The sequence below is a fragment of the Heterocephalus glaber genome, unplaced genomic scaffold, assembly GCF_053883595.1.
Source record: "Heterocephalus glaber isolate CG9 unplaced genomic scaffold, H.glaber_assembly_v1.0 deba00001733, whole genome shotgun sequence".
NCBI lineage: Eukaryota > Metazoa > Chordata > Mammalia > Rodentia > Bathyergidae > Heterocephalus > Heterocephalus glaber.
The window spans coordinates 8,411,762-8,431,610 of record NW_028258444.1 but is presented as its reverse complement, the minus strand read 5'-3'; the positions used below and the strand labels follow the sequence as shown (position 1 = coordinate 8,431,610).

The 19,849-nt window shown below is 35.0% G+C and overlaps 1 protein-coding gene across 4 annotated transcripts in view; it reads right to left on the bottom strand.

Annotated features, from left to right (window-relative positions):
- Window positions 1-8,076: 8,076 nt before the first annotated feature.
- Redic1 (regulator of DNA class I crossover intermediates 1) overlaps window positions 8,077-19,849 on the bottom strand; it is a 110,038-nt gene continuing 98,265 nt past the window's right edge. For 2 of the 4 annotated variants that reach the window (XR_015446880.1, XR_015446879.1), the window contains 3 exons: window positions 19,454-19,536; window positions 9,282-15,781; window positions 8,077-8,511 (listed from right to left, as the gene is read on the bottom strand). Coding sequence is in view for 2 of the 4 variants with exons in the window: in XM_087199941.1 (XP_087056067.1) it covers window positions 15,314-15,781; window positions 19,454-19,536 (551 nt within the window). In the remaining 2 variants the exon portion in view is untranslated. Of the gene's footprint in view, window positions 15,782-19,453; window positions 19,537-19,849 lie in introns of all 4 variants that reach the window. The other 2 variants (XM_087199941.1, XM_087199942.1) reach the window with 2 other exon arrangements.

The following is a 19,849-nucleotide window of genomic DNA, read 5'->3' as shown; positions in this document are numbered from 1 at the left end:
ATATGCTTTAGTGCAAACTCTGTTAAGTTGGGGTAAAATTTACAGCTCATGTAGCTGCTGCCTATTTAAGAAAAACTCAAGAATTATTCTCTGGCTTTTAATGTCCTGTATTTGGTTACTTTCTATCAGTCTTCTTAGCCTCATGTACAGTAATGTTAAGCTAATCTGATGAAGTGGTTCAGATCACAGCAGTGTATAAATCGCCATACATTCAGTTCTTCTAGGTGAGCAATACTGCTGCTATTGTCTAGAAATAGCAATTATTTAAAAATGCCTAACAGCTAACTGCTACCAACTCTTTCTTGTATATTGTCTCTTTAAAAAAACAAATGTTTTGTGCCAGTAGTCATCACAGAGGTGTAAGAGTGTCAATATTCAGAAGTACATAAAAGTATCTTACCTTATAATTTACTTGTAAGTGTAAAAATAAAATTCTTATAAATCTTTATGTGTATAAAATACAGACTGTTGCACTTGAGTAATTTGGTTCACAAATAAATATCTTCATTTACAAGTAATATCCACATTTTATTTTAGACAGTTCATGTGTTTGGATTTGTTCTATCAGTATAAATGAGAAAAAGATCAGGAAACTATTTAGTACTTAAAATTAAAACCAGTACTTTGCAAAGTTTTAAGATTGTAATAAATGTAACATCATTCCATTCTCATGTAAAGGTTAAAAAAGATCAGGTTTAACTAGTTGAAGTACAAATTTATGTCCTACACATTCAAACTGTTTCCTAGCAGCTTTTGGACTATATCTGACTTGATGTTATAGTATCTTTTATTCTTAATAAATGTTCAAATTTCTGTTTAGAAGCTTTAATGTATATCTAGATTAAATCAGAAGTTTTATGCTTTTAAAATATATGTATTTCAAACTGTATTTTAATTTGAGTGCATGTTACATAGTGTTTAATATTTCACCTGTCTTGACAAATTTCAATATATTTATTCCCACATGTGGTTTTTGGGTTCTCTTTAAAATTATGACTATGTACCATTTTCTGAAATCATCCTAGCCTTTGCTGTATCAAAAGTATTGTATATTTTATGGAGATTTAGTGATATACATGTAAATGTTTTTAAGTTATTTTACTGAAGTTCAATCTTTACATAAAATTAAGATCTTTTTTTTAAAAAAAACGTGTCAGTGCCAGAACTGTAAATGAAAATAATCAAATAAAAGTTTTAAAAAGAATTAATTACTCGTTTATTTCCCTTGCACTTTTTATTTTCTTTTATTCTCTCCACTGGATTTTAGCATTTAGGTTAAAGTATCCACAAAGACAATCTACCTTGATATATTAATGCAGTCCCACTCATTTTAATAGTTACTTCTTTTGATCACACATAAGATAGTTACCTTCAAAATTATTTTTGGTTTTTGCTGTGTAAGTAAAAATAAAATACTGACTGAATGTCTGGCTGAGAGACCCTCTGGAAGGCTCTGTTGTTCTCCACTGCCTTTCTACCCCAGCCACACCTTTCAATAACAAATGTATAGACCCATCTCCACGGTTGTGTGGCATCCTATGCTTTACAGTGTACAAGTGGCCCAAGGAGATCCTCTGAAGACACAGGACTACTGTCATTCAGAGGCTTAGCCAGATCTGCTTCTAGCTAAGGATTTGAATGTCAGCTGTAAGGTAAAAATGACTCCTGCTAATCCCACAAATTGCACGTAAATTGTCCACTCACCTGAACAGTGAACACCTGAATGGTACATGTCTGTATTAGTTACCATAAAAATGGTAATTTAATTTTCCAGTCCCCTGGGGTAAAGACTGTTGAGTTTTTCCTGCTTCTAAAACTTAAATTCAGCATGTTTTTGGTGCATCACCCATAATCATGCACTCGGAGCTTTTCTCTGCAGTGACAACTCCAACTCTTCCTGGGACTTTCTTCCCTAGGTCAGCTTGGACATCATCTTGGCAGACGTAGCCACATTGATTACAAAAATACAGATGACCAAGGAATTCTTGCATCATATGTGTCCACAAAGACAACCAGATATCTCACTTCAACCTGGATTGAACAAATCCTGGAACCCTTGATTTAGGGAGACAATAACATAGAATCTTTTCAAGAGGTGAGAGACTAAAAATTATTTGTTTCTAACCCACCTTTTCTGCTGTCTGGTAACCTAAACAATGGACCTGAGATAAAGTACTTTGCATGTCTGTAATATGGAGCTGGATGGATGGTATTACCTGCTTCATATATCTGTTGCAAGGGTCACATTAATTGACCATGTAAAGTGTGTGGAACAGCAGCACGTAGTAAAGGCTGGGCAACTGTTAGCCCGTGGTTCCAATATCCATATGACATCCATGATACCTCCACAGTCCTGATGCCCAGAACACAGGCTACTGTTAGTCCCTTCCTAGGGACAACTACTAGGATAGGAACATGTGAGCTGGAATTGCCATCTCTGCTCACCAGTGTGTTTGCACTGACCTCTATTATCCTGATGCCCTGCTTGCTTTTTGCATGTCTTTTCAATAAGCATCCTCCTGAAAGGCATAGCTGATGAAAAGCACAAATATTCTCCAAATCAACAGTTTAATGTATAATTTCTATGTATGTCTCAGTCAAAAACTATAATTTTAGAAAATTTCTCAGTAATCTATTATTTAAAGTCCTTTCATTATACAATTTTTGAAATCCTCTCCAAACAAAAAGTGACACTGACCCTTAACTAATTGGCTATATTGAAATTAAATTCATAATATAAATGCAGTAGGAAATGTGGAGGCTACTTCTTTGTTTTACCTTGAATGTATCTTGCATTTTTTTCACTGTACCTACAAAAACTAATTCCAGGTGATTAGTATGCAGAATAAGTTAATTTTTCACATACAAGGAAATTTTAGTATGCTTTATTTTTAGTAGGTGAATACTAAACTCACAAACACCAAATATTAGAGAAGTGGTTCTCCAAGTTTGGCCTTCATAGTAAAAACCATGCTTTATCAATGAACCTTGGCATACCAGAGATGCTTCAAACAGCAAATTCTTCACAGTATATGAATGCATTTATAGTCATGAACACTTGGATGGGAGACTTTATTTCTTAAGATTCCCATTCAATAAGGAGAAATCTAGCCTGGCATGGGGGTGCATGCCTGTAATTTCAGCACTTAGGAAGCTGAGACACGAGGATTGAAAGTTTTTAGTTCCATCAGGGCAATTTAGTCAAACCCTGTCTCAAAAATTAAAAAGGGTTGGGTACAACCGCCAGTACTACAAATAAACAGAGAAATCTAATATGAAAAAAATTAAATATAACAAAATTTGGTAGAATTTGTTTTTATAAGTTCCATTTTCACATTTTCTTTGCTCAGATAACACATTTACTATGTGACAGATATATTATATCCATGATTTCCTTCAATGCTCACAAAAACACTACTTTGTGGAGCCAAACACCCTCACTGGAGGAAAGATAGCCTCTTTAATAAATGGTGCTGGAAAAATTGGATTTCAACTTGCCAAAGACTAAAACTAGACCTATATCTCTCACCATGCACTAAACTAAAATCAAAATGGATTAAAGATCTAAATATTAAAACAGACACACTGAACTGGCTGGAAGAGAGGTTAGGTAGAACTTTTTTTTTTTTTGGTAGAATTCTTGAAGACATTGGTGTAGGAAAAGATTTTATGAACAAAACCTCAGTTGCCCGTGAACTAGCACAAACAATCAACAAGTGGGATCTCATCTTACTAAAAAGCTTCTGCACACCGGGAGAAACCAGCAGCAGTGTGAAGAGACAACCCACAATGTGGGAAAAAATTTTCATCAGCGGTCCCTCAGACAAAGGTCTATTATCTTAAATCTATAAAGAACTTAAAAAAATCAGACCTCCAAAATTTAAAGACCCAACACAAAAATGGGCATCTGAAATGAACAGACATTTCTCAAAGAAGTAGAAATAGCAAATAAATATATGAAAAAATGTTCAACATCACTGGTCATTCGAGAGATGCAAATGAAAACAATGCTGAGATTCCACCTCACACCACAAAAGTGGCTGCTATCATGAAATCAACCAATAACAAATGTTGGCAGGGCTGTGGGGAAAGAGGAACCCTGCTCCACTGCTGGTGGGAGTGTAGACTGGTGCAACCACTGTGGAAATCAGTATGGAGATACCTCAAAGAACTAGGACTGGAAGTCCCATTTGGCCCCACTATTCCACTGCTGGGGATCTTCCCCAAAGAATTAAAAGAATCATACCACAGTGATATATGTGCGCCCATGTTCATAGCAGCGCAGTTTGTAATAGCTAAAACTTGGAAGCAGCCCAAATGCCCATCAACTGGAAAGTGGATAAAGAAAATGTGTTTTATAAAATGGAGTACTATTCAGCCATAAAAAATGATGAATTAGGGACAGTTATAGTTAAATGGATGCATATTGAGGCCATACTCTTAAGTAAAATAGGACACGTGTAAATACTGAATGGTTTCTCCAGTGTGAGAAACTGAAAGTGTAAACAAAGACTAAAAGGTATAATAGATAATGTGAAACAGGAAGAAAAGGAAGGAGAAGTGCGAGGGGTAGGGGAAAGGAAAGAAGGGAATGGAATGAATATGAGAAAATGAAAAAATGGAAACAAAGTCTTTGTAAATAGGGAGGGATGGAGGGGTTGAAGGGAGGGCAGGGGAAGGGGGAAAAATAAGAAACGAGATTATGTAAAGGTGCAAATTTCCAATGATGAATGTCATTATATTGTATACCTAAAATGTACCAATAAATTTTTTTTAAAAAAAACTACTGTGTGAATTAGGAAACTCAGAATAAGTAAAATCACTTAAGTAGCACAGCTTATAGATATGAATTTAGATCCAAGCAGGTTGTGAGGTAATTTTTAATACTATCCTTTATTCTTTTTTTCAATGAACTTTACCCTAGAAAATTTTAATAATTGCCTCTAGCTGAAAACTTTGGTTCTGTTTTCTTCCAGTTGGGTTCCTGATTATGAATTTGATCATAATTACTGGACAGAACTGACAGTATGACTTGGAGGCAGCTGTGAAAGGGTCAGAATTTAAGTGAAAGCCTGAAATGCTGTCTCCAAACGCATGCCCAAATTCACAGGGATGACTTAGTACACAGAGGTCTAGTAAACTTACTTGCTCTGATACGTGCACTGCCTGGAAATAATACGGCTAGTCTAGTTTGCTTTTGATTAGTGTTTGTATAGTCACTTTCTCCCTTCCCTTTGCCCTCAATATTTGTCTTTAAAGTGGACTTTTTTAAAAGAACATAAACAGTCTTATCTTGATCCACTCCAACAAGGTCTATTAATTGGCACACATAGACCACTAACATTTGAAGTGATGTAGTATGTGCCACATTTGTTTTCCGTTTACTATCCTTGTTCTTTGTTCCTGTTTCTTCCATTTCTCCTTTTTGTTTTGAGCATTTTATATGATTCTTTCTCCCCTAATATATCAGTTATTCTTCTTTCGCTGTTCTTAGTGGTTTCTCCATGGTTTGCAATGTACATATAAAACTAATCCAAGTCCACTTTCATATAAGACTGTATCCTTTCAGGCATAATTCAAGTACCTTATAAGACAACATATTCCTAATTCCTCCCGCCAATGCCCTGTATTGTCTTTTATCTCACTTGTACATAAACTATAATGACTCAATACATGGTTGCTATTATTGCTGAATATTATAAGATCAATTTATAGTTTTTTAAATTTACTAGCTGGGCACCTGTAATCAAAGAACTCATCAGGCTGGGCTGGGAGGACCACGAGTTATAGGCCAGCCTGGGCTACTTAGATCATAGGAGGCACTGTACTCACCAGTGAATTCATCAATTGAGTCCATGGCTGAATGTGTTCGGAGATCAGGCCTGGGCTGATCACCGGGGATGTGGCCTGGACGGAAGTGTCCTAGTCCCTGGCCTTCTGACTGCCTGACGTGTGCAGCACTCCTCTGCTGCACCCTTGTACCAGGCCCTCTGCTTGGAGCCAAACTACAGGATTGAACCCAAATACAGATACACAGTGAGTTCAGGGACTCCTGGGATACACAGTGAGACCTTGTCTCAAAAAGAACAAAGATTTTTTGACTTACATTTTTCATTCTGTATCTAGTTTTTCCTTTCTTTATGCAGATTGAAGCATCTAATCTTTATCATTCTCTTTCTCTGTGAAGTTCCAATAATTTTTGCAAGGCAGGTCTATTGCCGATGGATTCTATCAGTTTTTATCTGAGAAAGAACCGCTTCACTTTTGAAGAACAATTTCTCAGGGTACAGTTTTAGGCTGACTTTTTTCCCTCTTAACTAGTTAAATATTTGACTCCATTGTTTTCACATCTCCACGGTTTCTGAGAAGTCTGAGGAAATTCTTTATTCCTCTATAAATAATTATTTTTTTCCTTTGGCTCTTTCAAGAAAAAAATTTAACTCTGATTTTCTGATATTTGAATATGATATGCCTTTTTTTTTGTCGGCTTGACACTTAACCTGGCTGGTGTTCTCAGAGCTTCTAAGACCTGTGGTTTGTTTCTGACATTAGGGAAATTCTGTCACAATTTCTTCCAATATTTTTTCTGTATCTTTCTGTATCCTCTTCCACCTTCTCTTCCTGTTTCAAGAAAGCCTTACCTGAGCCTCCCAGACAAAAGTGATATATTTTAACTCAAGCTCCATAAATGCAATCATAATATTACCAGTATTTTCTGTATTTGGTAGTACCTATTAGACCCTGAGTTTTAGAAGGCTAGAGTGGTTTACTTTCAATGTATGATCACTTTTTTCATATGCCTACACATACTAGGTATTCAAGCAGTATTATTTATTAAGTGGCTGAATGAATTCTCTGTGGAATTAAAAACTCACTGAAAAGGGGCTGTCGCAACTAATTTGTATCTCCAACAGTCTTAGATATTTGCATGTCATAGGTACTCTATAAATGTATTTTTGTAGAAACTGTAAAAGCAGAAACATTACAAATTAAGAATTGTGGTAAACATTTCTTATACCTCCTTCATCCTGCAAAAAAATTTTTAATGTGTTGAGACTACCTGTTCAATACTACCAGTAACCATCCAAATGACACTGAAATTTGAGTCTCAATTTTAATAGCAGCTCCCAGATCTCCTCCAGATAACTAGCTGTCTGGAGATGCTGTATGAAACTGGCTGTAATCATTTAACTCCCTACATCTTGTAAGAGAAAAAAGATAATCTGATCTTATAGCTATAAATAGAATTTACAGCTATAAGTTAGAGAGAAATTAGATTTTACAATAGCACCCCTACCCCAGACGCACAGATGGCTGGAAACAGCACTGCAACTCTGACTCGCAAGTCAATAGCATGATTTCATCAGCTATTTTACAAAGAGGAGAAAAACTTATAATAAAATCATACTTTTCATTTCATTTTATAAAAATATAATTGAACCAGAAATATATCTACTCGATAACTTTTTCCTACCCCATTTTTCAAATCTCTCCAGTATATGGCAGTGACATTCAAAAATACACAGTGTATCTGATTGTGAAACTCAGGAAAGACTCCCAGATTAAGATATATACTGAAACACTTCAATTTTATACATGTTTCACAAAGAAATCATTACTCGAAGCCATTATAAAATAATTTAAGAAATGCCACTTAGTAATTTCAGTGGAGTAACTTTCTATAAAGTCAGATGAAGTTATTTGTAACTCAAAGTAGCTCAGGGAAATAATGAGTCTTCAATTGGATCTTAATCTAAAATGAAGTAGGGCTAGAGATTTAGCTCAGTGGTACCCTTGCCTGCCTTGCAAGCGCAAGGATACTGAGTTTAATCCCCAGTACCAAATAATGATAATAATAATAAAATGAAGTAGTTCATCATTGTCAATTACAAATTCAAACATCGTCAGTATAACGGCAATATGATATAAGAAGGAATGTTGCAGTTATCATATTTTGATTTTTAAAATGTTTCTAACTTCTTTTGGGCCATCTTGTTCATTTTTCTCAGGATTATATATTTACCTTCGAATTCATAAATATCAATAAAATTTTTTAAAAGAAAAGATGGATGGCAAATCAGGGACAAGAATGTCATAAATTCCTCAAAAATAATGGCTGAATAGCAAATCAAATCCAAAGTATGGTTGAGGTCAGTGGACAGTACAAAGTTCAACTACTGTGAACCTATGATAACATCAGAAGCAGTCAAAGTATAGTCACGAAGAGCATGGAGGCTCTGGAGTCAGACAGACCTTTGATTTAAATCTAGTATTGACTGCTATCTTGGGACAGTCACTAACCTGATTTAAACTTCAATTTCCTTGTCTGTAAAAGGGGGATAATAATGTTCATGATCTATTGTAAAGATTAAAGGTAGTAGTATAGGATCAATCAATAAATGATTACCATGTATTAAGCACTCTTCCAGGGGATGTAATGGCTCAACAGTAGTCATTATCATCATCATCACCATCATCATCATCATCATCATCATCATCAAGTCATGAAGGCTAAGAGAAAGTGAGAGATACTAGATATTAGAGTTATGAACTACAGCCAAAGATAGAAAGTAAAAAAATTAAGCAACAAGTAAAAATTGTCAAGGTGAATGTGAAATGATCCAACTACAGTGTTAGAACAGAGCTGCTTTAAGAGCTGGGTACATGTATGCTGGGCTATGCTCCATTTATTACCCAGACTGGACTTACTGAGTGTCCACTGTGTGAAAAGCATTATTTTGAGTCATTTACATTAAAAACAAAAAGCACAAAAAGTTCTGGCCCTCAATGATAAATGCAGCAGTAAGAGAACAGCCCATGATAAAGGTAACTGTTGCAGTTTTCTAATGCCATGTAGCCAACTACCTCAGGATAGTTTCTTATAAGAATATATATTTATCATAAATATAAAATGTGAGCGTGGCTAGCAAGAGCAGCCTAACTGGGGCTGCCTAAAGATAGGATGCTTGCTCACTCACTCATATATCTCATATATGGACTAAAGAGACCAGAAAGCCAGGGTGAGAAAGCTCGGGCCCCTTACACATCTTACTCATCTCTATATGGTCTCTCCAGCGTGGAGGTTCTAGGATAAGTAGACTTCTAAATGGAAGTCTGGAACAACAGATATGTGTCCTGAGAGAGAGAGAAGGGCCAGCTAGAAACTTTCATCTTTTATGATACGGCCTTCAAATCCTGCAACATCACTTTTGCCTCATTCTGTTGATAGAAGCAAATCATTAAGGCTCACCCCTAATGAAGAAAGAACAATTATACTCCACCTTCAAAAGTCCAAAGGCCTCTTCTCATAGTTATACTGTCTTTTTCAGTGAAAGCTGGCAGCATCTCTGTGTGTACACTTCTCTTAAAACTTTGTAGGTCTCCAACAAATCATACTGAAATTGACACCTTTAGACAAAAGCAACATCCATAAAATGTATGAAGATAAACCCTTCTCTACCTTTGGTATCCTGTAAAATTACTGTAGGAAAACACACTTGACATTCTTAAATGCCCTACTCTTTAGCAGAGACTATCTGTAATCCATGCCCTTTAAGATCTTTGGAGACAGCTGAGATAACCATCCAATTCTTCACATGGGGCTATATAATAACATCCTTGATATCATCACTATCTTTTTCCTGACAGTGCTCTTGATTTGATCTTTATCCAAAAGCTGTTTCTTAAATTTAGCATCATTTGCCATCTGAAGAGACTAGAATAATAAAGTTTTATTTTTATCTCAGCAAGTCTTAGCTTCTTTGCCTATAAAATTTCTTTCTGTTGCTTAACACTCTCATCTTGTATTTTATTATAGGCAGATAGAAGCCAGGTACCCACTTCTTGGAAATCTTAGTTTTTCATTAGTTTTATTTCCATGTAACTACAGATGATAGTGTTGCTTAATTTTCTGCCACTACATAATAAATATCTCCATTCTTCCAACTTTCAATAATATTATCCTCAACTTCCTTTCAGCCTTCACTGTGAGTTACTTCAGCCATTTCCAACCCATAAAATTTCCACTAATGGTATTTTCAAGGCCCTTAAGTCTTTAACAATCTTCTGTGTCCTCCAGCTTTACCCCATCACATAGTCCCAAAGACCATATCAGGACCTCACTTCCAGGTACCAAAATGTGTTCCAGTTATGTACAATAGTTTATTTCCTGGTTAACAACTCCCTCAAGAATCCTTATATTGCATGGCACAGTGTTGACATGTAACCTACTCATATCACCCAGTTTACTTTAAATCAACTCTAGAATACGTACCATGCCTAATACAAACTAAGTCCTATGTAAATATTCATTATATTGTATTGTTTAGGGAATGAGATAAAGACACCTAAGTCTATATAGGTACAGTAAAAAGCCAACTGTTTTTCTGAATATTTTTGATCTGGAGTTTATTGAATAAGCAGATATGTAACCTGTGGATATGAAGACTGACTATGAATGTCATTTAAAGCCACTGTTTTGAGGAAGTTGTTAACCAGGAAATAAATCAGGCCTAAATGTAAGAACTAAAAATAAAAAACTTTCAGAAGAAAATACAAATGAAAATGTTTGTGACCACAATAAGATTTTATACAAATTTAGAACATTTGCTGCACAAAAGACACCGCTGAGAAAAACTTTTTTTTTGGAAATACTTGTTTTTAAAGGGCAAACTCCCATCTTTTTATATAGCTCTTTACATCTTGATACAGCACAATGTCTTTTTTTGGCACAGTACACCTTATTTATACTGTACAGTAATATTTGCTGATTGTATTGTACAGTACAGTACTGTAGTTTTGTGTTGTTATATATTACAGCACTGCATGTAAGAGTTATGCAAATAAAAACAAAGTCACCAAGTTTGACTTTTCTTTGACCATTTCTTTGTTCTGAATATTGTAATGTACATACTATATACAATTCTTCATTTAGTAACCAATTCATTTAATGACCTAGTTGCAGAAGAGAACTCAGTCCTTAAACCGGATACCTCAATTCACTTTGCATGTTATCTTACAAGATTCTGTTCTGAAGTTCTTTCACATTTGCTGACATTTACATATAATTATACATTGTTTTATACATATTATATACTAAATGTTATATGGGAAATATGCAGTCATTCAACATTTCAAACATGTCTAAGTGTACTGATTCAAAAATATCAACTAGTACAAGTAAAAGGACAGCTTTAGGTATTAACAAAAAGCTTAAAATAAGGCATTTTAGAAGAAATAAGAGAACATGTGCTATCTCCTGAGCAACCAGCATAACAAATACACTGCAGACCAACATAAAAAATGCAGAAGTAGAAATGCCTCCGATAAAACAATTTCAAGTGCTACAAAGTCATTAACAAGATGACCTAAAGAAATATAAGAAATAAAAAAATAGCTGAACACATAAAGACTAGACAGTGAAAAAAATCAGGAACCACCTTTCCCGGAATCAAAGAAAAAGCCCTATCCATGTATAATATAAAGACCTTCAATATAAATCATCAAATCATACAAAGTGTTTCCTGAAAGCATGTAGTGGCTAGTTTTGTGATTTAAAAAACAGCTATAGTCACATGGCTGTAAACATAATCTAGTATGACAATTATTTTCTATCAGCAGGTGTTAACTGATTGTGTAATAAACTCACTGTTCTTTCCTGCCTCACTGTCCACTTCCCTGTTGGTGTTTCTTGAGATCACACCCAGGCTATTATTACTTTGTCTCAACTTCCATTATTGCTATTAAAAAACAATCTGGGACTACTACAGCTGTCCTTTCTAGAAAGGTAATTTCTTCTCTTCATCTGCTATCGTGATCTTTATTTGACTGCAAGGATTTATCATTTTACTATGCTGGGGATACAATATGCATTTCATGGCTTTATTTATCCCTACCTGGAAATCATTGTCCTTCTTGTATATACAGATTATGATTGATCAATTCTGGAAAATTCTCAACCATTATCTCTTAAATTATCCTCTATCTGAGTGATGGCGAACCTTTTAGAGACGAGAGCCCAAACTGCAACCCAAAACTCACTTGTTTATCTCAAAGTGCCAACACTGCAGTTAAACCTGAAAGCTGAGGTTTTAGTTTAGAAAAAACAACTCCTACATCACATCATTTGTCTTAAAAACAAGTAACATATGTGCCACAGGTTTCCACCACTGCTCTATTCCATTCTTTCTTCTATACTGTCAGTAGACCAATTAAACATATATAGAACTTTACTTTGTGCTCCTTACTAACATACTCTTTCAAACTTTCTTTTTATCACCTACATTTTGGATTTTTCAGTATATATTTCATTTCACAAGTTCTCTCTTCACCTGTGTCTTATGCTGCTAGACCCATTTATTAAGTTTCCAGTTTTGGGCAAAAAGGAAAAACAGGGACTAGAGAATTGTAAAACTAAAAAAAAAAAATTAGGAACATTAAGATTTGATTACAATTATAAAGCTAACTCATTCATATACTTGTTAAGTTTCCTGCAAGTCTTTTGAATGGCTCCAACAGCAAACTACGAGGCAGGAATTTAAGTGCATAGATCTTGTTTCAGATATGATTTCAAGAAAAACTGGCTTAAAGTGGGAAATGAGACAGACAAGAAAGGAAAGAAAAGTAAGCTCATTAAGCAAGTGACCACTGTGACCAACTGTAATCCTTCTGACAAACTCTGGAAGAACAGTATCTCTTCAAAAGAGTGCATAAGCATCATCCATTTGAGGGTCACTGGACTCACTAGTCCCAATTCATGAGGACTCAAAGGGCTCACTGAAAGACACTTTCTCACAGTTAGGGTTTACTGCAGAAAAATAATATAGAGTAAAAGTCGGCTGAGGGAAGGAACACAAAGGACAATGGGAGTCTAGGAAGGTAATAAGTGGGGAGCTTCCAGTTGTCTTATCTCCAGGAGTCAAAGGCAGCACTCTTCCTACACCAATGTGGACAATGTACAGAGTACTGCTAACCCAGGCAGCTCACCTGAGCAGTAGAGGACACAGCCTTCACTAGAGCTCCATAACACGGGCACCAGGGCTGCCAACATGGTGAGGTGACACTGCTTGATTCAAAAGCTTCCGCCTAAATGACAGTTACCATCTAACTTGACTCAAGTTTCCCAGGCAAATAAAGATTGATCAAGTATGACATTCCGAGAAGGCATGTCCAAAGTGGCCCACAAGCCACTGTCCTCTTTTAAGTGTTATAAAAACTATTATTTTAAAAAGTAACAAAACATATTTATATGTAGCCCAAAGCAGTTCCTATTCAGTCAGTGGAGCCCACGCAAGCCAAAGGCTGGACACCCACGGCAGAGATTATCGTTCCGAAACCAGGACCAGACCTCTTTTTGGACAGGACTAAAATTCTTTACTGTGCTGTAAATTACTGGGTAAGCTCTGAACATTTTTACCTTACTGAGCTTAACTGCTGGATTATGATATGTATGAAATAGAACTAGGTAGAAATTTTCACAATTAATGTGTTTTCAATATTACCAAACTTTGATTCATATTTGGAAAAAAAATCATTTGATATTTGAAACCAAACCAAGAGTCACCGCTCAGTCTTATTCCATATCATCAGTATGATTTCTCCCACACAGCAGTCTTCACTGCCATGAGAACATGCCATAATCATACACAATGCTGCTCAGGATGACCAATCCATGTCCAGTGGATAAGCATATTCCTCTCCATGACAGTAATTCTTTATGAAAAAGGGCAGCAAAAATAACTTCCTAAAAGTAGCTAAAAATCTGGAGACTATTATTTAAACATTAACGGTTGGTATTTCTAAATTGTTCTACTTCAAATCATCTACATACCACAAACTGATTGATTTGTTTGAATATAAAAGTGCAATGTGCAATCATTCTTTTCTTTAAAAGCACAGAAGCCTCTAAAAATATTATGTTTGATTGAGATACCAGAATGCCCTCTGCTGTGTACTTTATAGTACAGTCTTCAATTTACAATGGTCTGACCTTACCATGGTAATAAAGCAGCAAACAATTTGGAAGTCTTTTCCTGGTTTAGTCACATGCAATGCAATACTCCACAGTCTGGTCAGAGACAACAAACTACAACTCCCAAGTAACCATGCAATCATGAGGGTAAACAACAAATATGCCAGTGTGCTGTGGTACTAAACTACGATGTGTGGTAAGCTAAGCACTTTTTACATATAGTATATTCAACTTACAATCAGTTTATCTGGATGTAACCCCATCAGAAGTCGAGGACCATCTGTATATCCAAACAGGTGTAAATTTAGAGTGCACACATATTTTTAAATTTTATTAGTACAGTACATGTGTGAAGTATATTCACCTTAGGGAGTAGGTACATGTGCATATCATATCTTGATTCTTTTCTAATCCTCTTCCTCTACCCACCCACCTCTCTCCCTCTCCAAATCGACTTTCAGCATTTTTGTTATTTTTAGTTGATGTTCACCATGTATAATGCTTACATTCACTGTGGCTATTTGGTACATTTACGTGACACATCTTAAATCTTTTTACTTCCCGTCCCCCTCACCCTAGATCTCCTGGTCCCCTTCCAATTTGCAAAGATCTGCCTCCCTGTTTCCTTCCATCAATCCTTTATTTCTCTCTTTATGTATTTGTACTCTGCCTTACTCAAACGAGAGATAGCATATAGCATTCATGCAGCTGTGTCTAATTTATTTCACTTGATATTATATTTTCCAGGTGTATCCATTTTTCTGCAAATGTCTCAAATTCATCCTTCATTTTAGCCAAGTAGTATTGCATTATGTACAGACAGCACGGTTTCTTCATCCTAATCCAGCATTTTAAATGGGGTATAATATTAAAGAGAAATAAGGAGCTAACAAAGTTTTTATAATGAGGGCATAAAACACATTAGATATTAGTTAACATTTTCTACCTTAAAATTCTGGAAGAGAACTTTTTTTTTCCTGAAAGATGCAACTGCACTGCTTTAAAATAAATGCCACAAAGAATAAGGCAATTAAGAATATTTTAATCCATAAATAACAGCATATCATAATATAATGAATAATAAACATGAGAATATTTACAAGTATAATTTCTAAAAACTTGAAGTATAATTTTCTGAACACTTTAAATACACTAAAGCTTTTAAAGAAATGCCCATACAAAAATTAAATGCATAAATACTAAAATGTCTTACAAAGAACCATAAATATAAACCCTGAAAATTTAGCTGTATTTTCTCATTCCTTATTATACAATAAGAAATTCTTAGCATCTACTCTTGCTTGTCAAGTGAAATGCTACATCCTAGGCAGAGATTTTAGAATATTAGTTGTTCTTAAGGATATCCTGCCCTCCAGTGGTATCTACTGTAATGCTTTCAGTGTACCCTTCAACACTGCGAAGAGAAGACACATCCCTTCCACATGCACATTTCCAAAGTATATCACACTGTATGGCAGCATCTAATTTTTCTTCCATCACGGGTTCTCTGTCTGTTTGTACCCCTGTGTCACATTTTACAACCTGAAGAATGCAGTTACTAGCTTTGCTTTTCAATGCATGTGCTGAATCACACTGAGATTGTAGGAACTGATTGGTGTTATCTGAATACTGGTAAAATTTCTCATTTTGTTTGTGAAATTTGGCATTGCTGTTATCAATACTATTATCTGAAAGTTCTGCCATACTTTCTAGATAAAAATTATTATTTGTTCCTGTGGTTTTGGTGGATATCTCATTTGAGGCTTCACTTTGGTCTTGAGTCTTCAATATTTGTTCTTCATTTTCAGATGGCTAAAAGAAATTAATTTTACTGTAAATAATCTTATATTTTAAAGAATCAGTCACTTCAAAACAGACATCCTTAAAATCCACATTATAAGGAACTGCTAAATTTAGGAGAGACTTTGGCTGGTAATAAAGTATATGTACTATTAAAAAGTCTTCAATCTACCACTCATCTCAGCAGGTTATGAATTTCAAAATAGCAAGAACAATAATAATAATCTTCATAATAAAAATGCAAAAGAGCTATAAAAGAGAAGAGAAATCTTGTCTCTTCTTAGTACCTGCAATCATAGGCAGCATCATGGTACTAACCTTTCACAAAGAAATGCTGGCAACAAACACTTCAATCACTTAAAAAGAGTGGACACACATGTGTGTCCTATTTATTTCACTTAAGAGTATGGCCTCAATATGCATCCATTTAGCTATAAATGTCTCTAGCTTCTTGTTCTTTATGGCTGAGTAGTACTCCATTTTATAAAAAAACCACATCTTTATCCAGTTTCCAGTTGATGGGCACTTGGGCTGTTTCCAAGCTTTAGCTATTGTGAACTGTGCTGCTATAAACATGAGTGCAAATATATTGCTGTGGTATGATTCTTTTAATTCTTTTGGGAAGATACCCAGCAGGGGAATAGTGGGTCAAATGGGACCTCTAGTCCTAGTGCTTTGAGGTATCTCCATACTGATATCCACAGTGATTGCATGTGTAAATACTGAATAGTTTCTCTAGTGTGAGAAACTGAAAGTGTAAATAAGGATTAAAAGGATTAAAATGAATAACTGATAATTCGAAATAGGAAGAAAAGGACCAAAGGGGTAGGGGAAGTGGGAGGGGAAGGGGAAAGGGAAGAAGGGAAAGGAAAAATTATGAGAAAAGAAAAAAATGGAAACAAAGTCTATGTAAATAGGGAAGGGTAGAGGGGTGAAGGGTGTACAGGTAATGGGGAAAAAATAAGAACCAAGATACATCATGTACAGGTACAAACATCCAATGATAAATGTAAATGTGTTGTATACCTAAAATGTACCAATAAAAGAATTTAAGCAAAAAAAAAAAAAAAGAGTGGATAGACAAAAGATCTCTGAAGGGAAACTAATACATGTGATTTTTATAATTCATTCACTCATTAAGTAAAAAATACCTATTATGTACCTTTTATGGGCCCATTCCATAAAGATACAGTATATCCTAAGGAAATAACATAAGAAGAGTATCAGCTAATAACTGATCTGAAAAAGACAGACAAACCAATAAAAGAATTTAAGCAAAAAAGAAAAAAATTTAAAAACTAAAAAAGACAACCTTGCCCTTTTAATAGGTCTAAATTTCAATTTGCTAAGGTGAATTTTTCATCTTCATGAAAATGTATCTTCTATTTAAGGGTTAGGGTTACTCACTGCTTTTTCTTTTCTCTTTTTTTTTTTTTGGTACCGGAGATCGAACTCAGGACCTTGAGCTTGCGAGGCAGGCGGTGGAACCACTGAGCTAAATCCCCGGCAAATGTATCTTCTATTAAGACTAATAAAAATGTTTGCAAAAATCGTATATTAGAAAGTATTGGCTATTTGAGCTAAAAAATGGGGGCGGGGGTTAATGTTAAAAAAAAAATAGAATGGGGTATAGGCCTTAGGTGATCAGCAATGAAATAGCAAAAGCCCAAGAAATAGCATTAAAAATGAACACAAATTACAGAAAGCAATAAACATTTAATAAATGGCATCTGAAATGTGAGTGAAACAAAAAGGTCACTGTTTTTGTGGACACACATAATGGGTAGAAATGAAGTCAGTCAAATGCTCTTACACATGAACATATAACTACAAACTGACAAAAACATTATGAAGAATAAATATGGGCCACTTTAAAAACAAAACTAAGGGGCCTAAATTGAGATTTACAGGGACTTCTGGAATAGGTGACATATTTAATCTAAGCTCTAAAGGATGAATAGGAGTAAGGTTGAGGAAACAATGTATAAAAACCCTGAAGCAGAAGAGAGACAAACTAAAGAAAATGAAAGGTCAAAGTGTGTGGACCAGGAGAAGGAGAATAGAAGAAATTGGAGATGTTAACCATGAGCAGATTACACAGGACCCAGCCACTGTCAAGAGTTCAGACAATGGAGTAAAACAGGAATTCGCTGGTGGGCACAGTGACCCATGCCTGTAATGCCAACCACTTGGGAGGGTACAGTTCAAAGCCAACCTAGGCTACTTAGTGAGACTCTGCCACAAAATAAAAGGGGCTGGGGATGTAGCTCAGTGTGAAAGTCCTCAGAGTGGGATGGAAAGATATGGGAGAAGGGTTCCACTGAATATTTATACATGGGAGTAACATGATTCAATTTATGTTTTCAAAGAAAATAGTGTCTACTAACTAAAGAAGAAAATGTGGCAAGAAAAGTAAAGAGATCTCCTGCAAAACAACCAAAACAGTTTAAGAACAAGATGACTGCAACTTAGAGAGGATACTTACTGATGCCAGAAGCTGCAATTTTAGAGGTAGAACTGAATGACAGATGAAGCGATAAATGTGGTTGAGGGAGGCAGATAAGACAAAGAAAGAAATGATGATGTTTACTATTTTACTAAGTTTTTGGCATGAATGCTTGGGTAGATAGATATGAGAAATATCATAAAAACTGATTTAGGGGAAAATGAGTATTCAGTTTGAAGTACGAAGAAATGAAGATATCTGTGAAACATCTAAGAAGATAGGTGCTATTGGAATTGAACACTGAGTGAGGATCAGGACTAAAATCATATTGCTAGGAATTGCTATCACAGATGATAAGCAAAGTCACTGGAGTGTAAAACATCACTACTGGTTTAGAGGATGCATTATCAGGAAAAGGTCCTGTTTCAAACCCTAAACACAGTTACACAATGGAAAGCCAGAGAGGAAGTGGGCAAAGGCATAAAGTAGCATTCACATGGGGATCCAGGGAAACCAAGACAGTGTGTAACCATAAAAACAAATAGACAAAAATGTTTCTAAAAATAGAATACTTTCTACTCATATTAGGAGTTCTTAGAAAGACTGAAAGGTATCTAGTGAATTTGCCAACACAGAAGTCATTGATGTCATTCATTGGCGAGAGTAATTTGGATAACAAAATAAAGATAAAAGGTAGAAGGAATGAAGACGGATGAGTAAAGAGAGGGAAATTCCATTTAAATCTGTAATTTATTAGAAACAGCATTCCTACTCAAAATACGTCATTCCAATTATTTGGAATTTGGTCTTCAATAACACTATATAGTTTTCTTCTCATATGCCTTGAGACTATTTGAATGTATTTTACTTTTCCAATTATTATAAGTCCTTTTAAAAAACTTTTACAAGGAATAGAGTTTCTACAATATATAGATGTAACTACTTACACTTTATATATTGTCCATGTTTATACACAAATGTGTACAGTATTCATACATATCTTGGTAAGACTTGAAAATGATTAATGCATTCATTTTCATCAATGTCAATAAGTAAGGTTCAGTCACATTTTTGTGTTTTTTTATGTTTTTACATTTTAAATTATGCTTTTGTATGATATTTAAAATTATTTCCATTATTGATTCAAATATTTTTCATACTGTAAAAGTAAACTATAATAAAAACAAATGATTCCAAAGTAATGCACACGTACTAATAAGTAAAAAAGCATAACTTACCATCTCAGAACTAGAACTGAAACAACTCTCTGTCGGCCTTGGAGAGTAACTGGTACACTGACTGCCCTGTGAAGAATCAAGATCTGAAAACAGGATTAATTCATGAAGAATGGCATTTATTAACACTCTACAAAACATACAGAGGCAGAACATATCTAGCTGTAAAAATATATTTAGCTAACAAAACAACACCATTTAAAAACATGCCAAAATTCACTAAAATTGGATACTTGGTACCTTGCATTTCTAACTTATATAGGGATTTATTTTACATTTCTAAGTAAAATGGATGTACACAAGAGGAGAAGAGCAGAATGGGGAAAACTGCATTGATTTTTCCAATATGTGAACCATTTTTATGAACAAATAATTTAAAGTGTCAACCTGCAGGAAAGA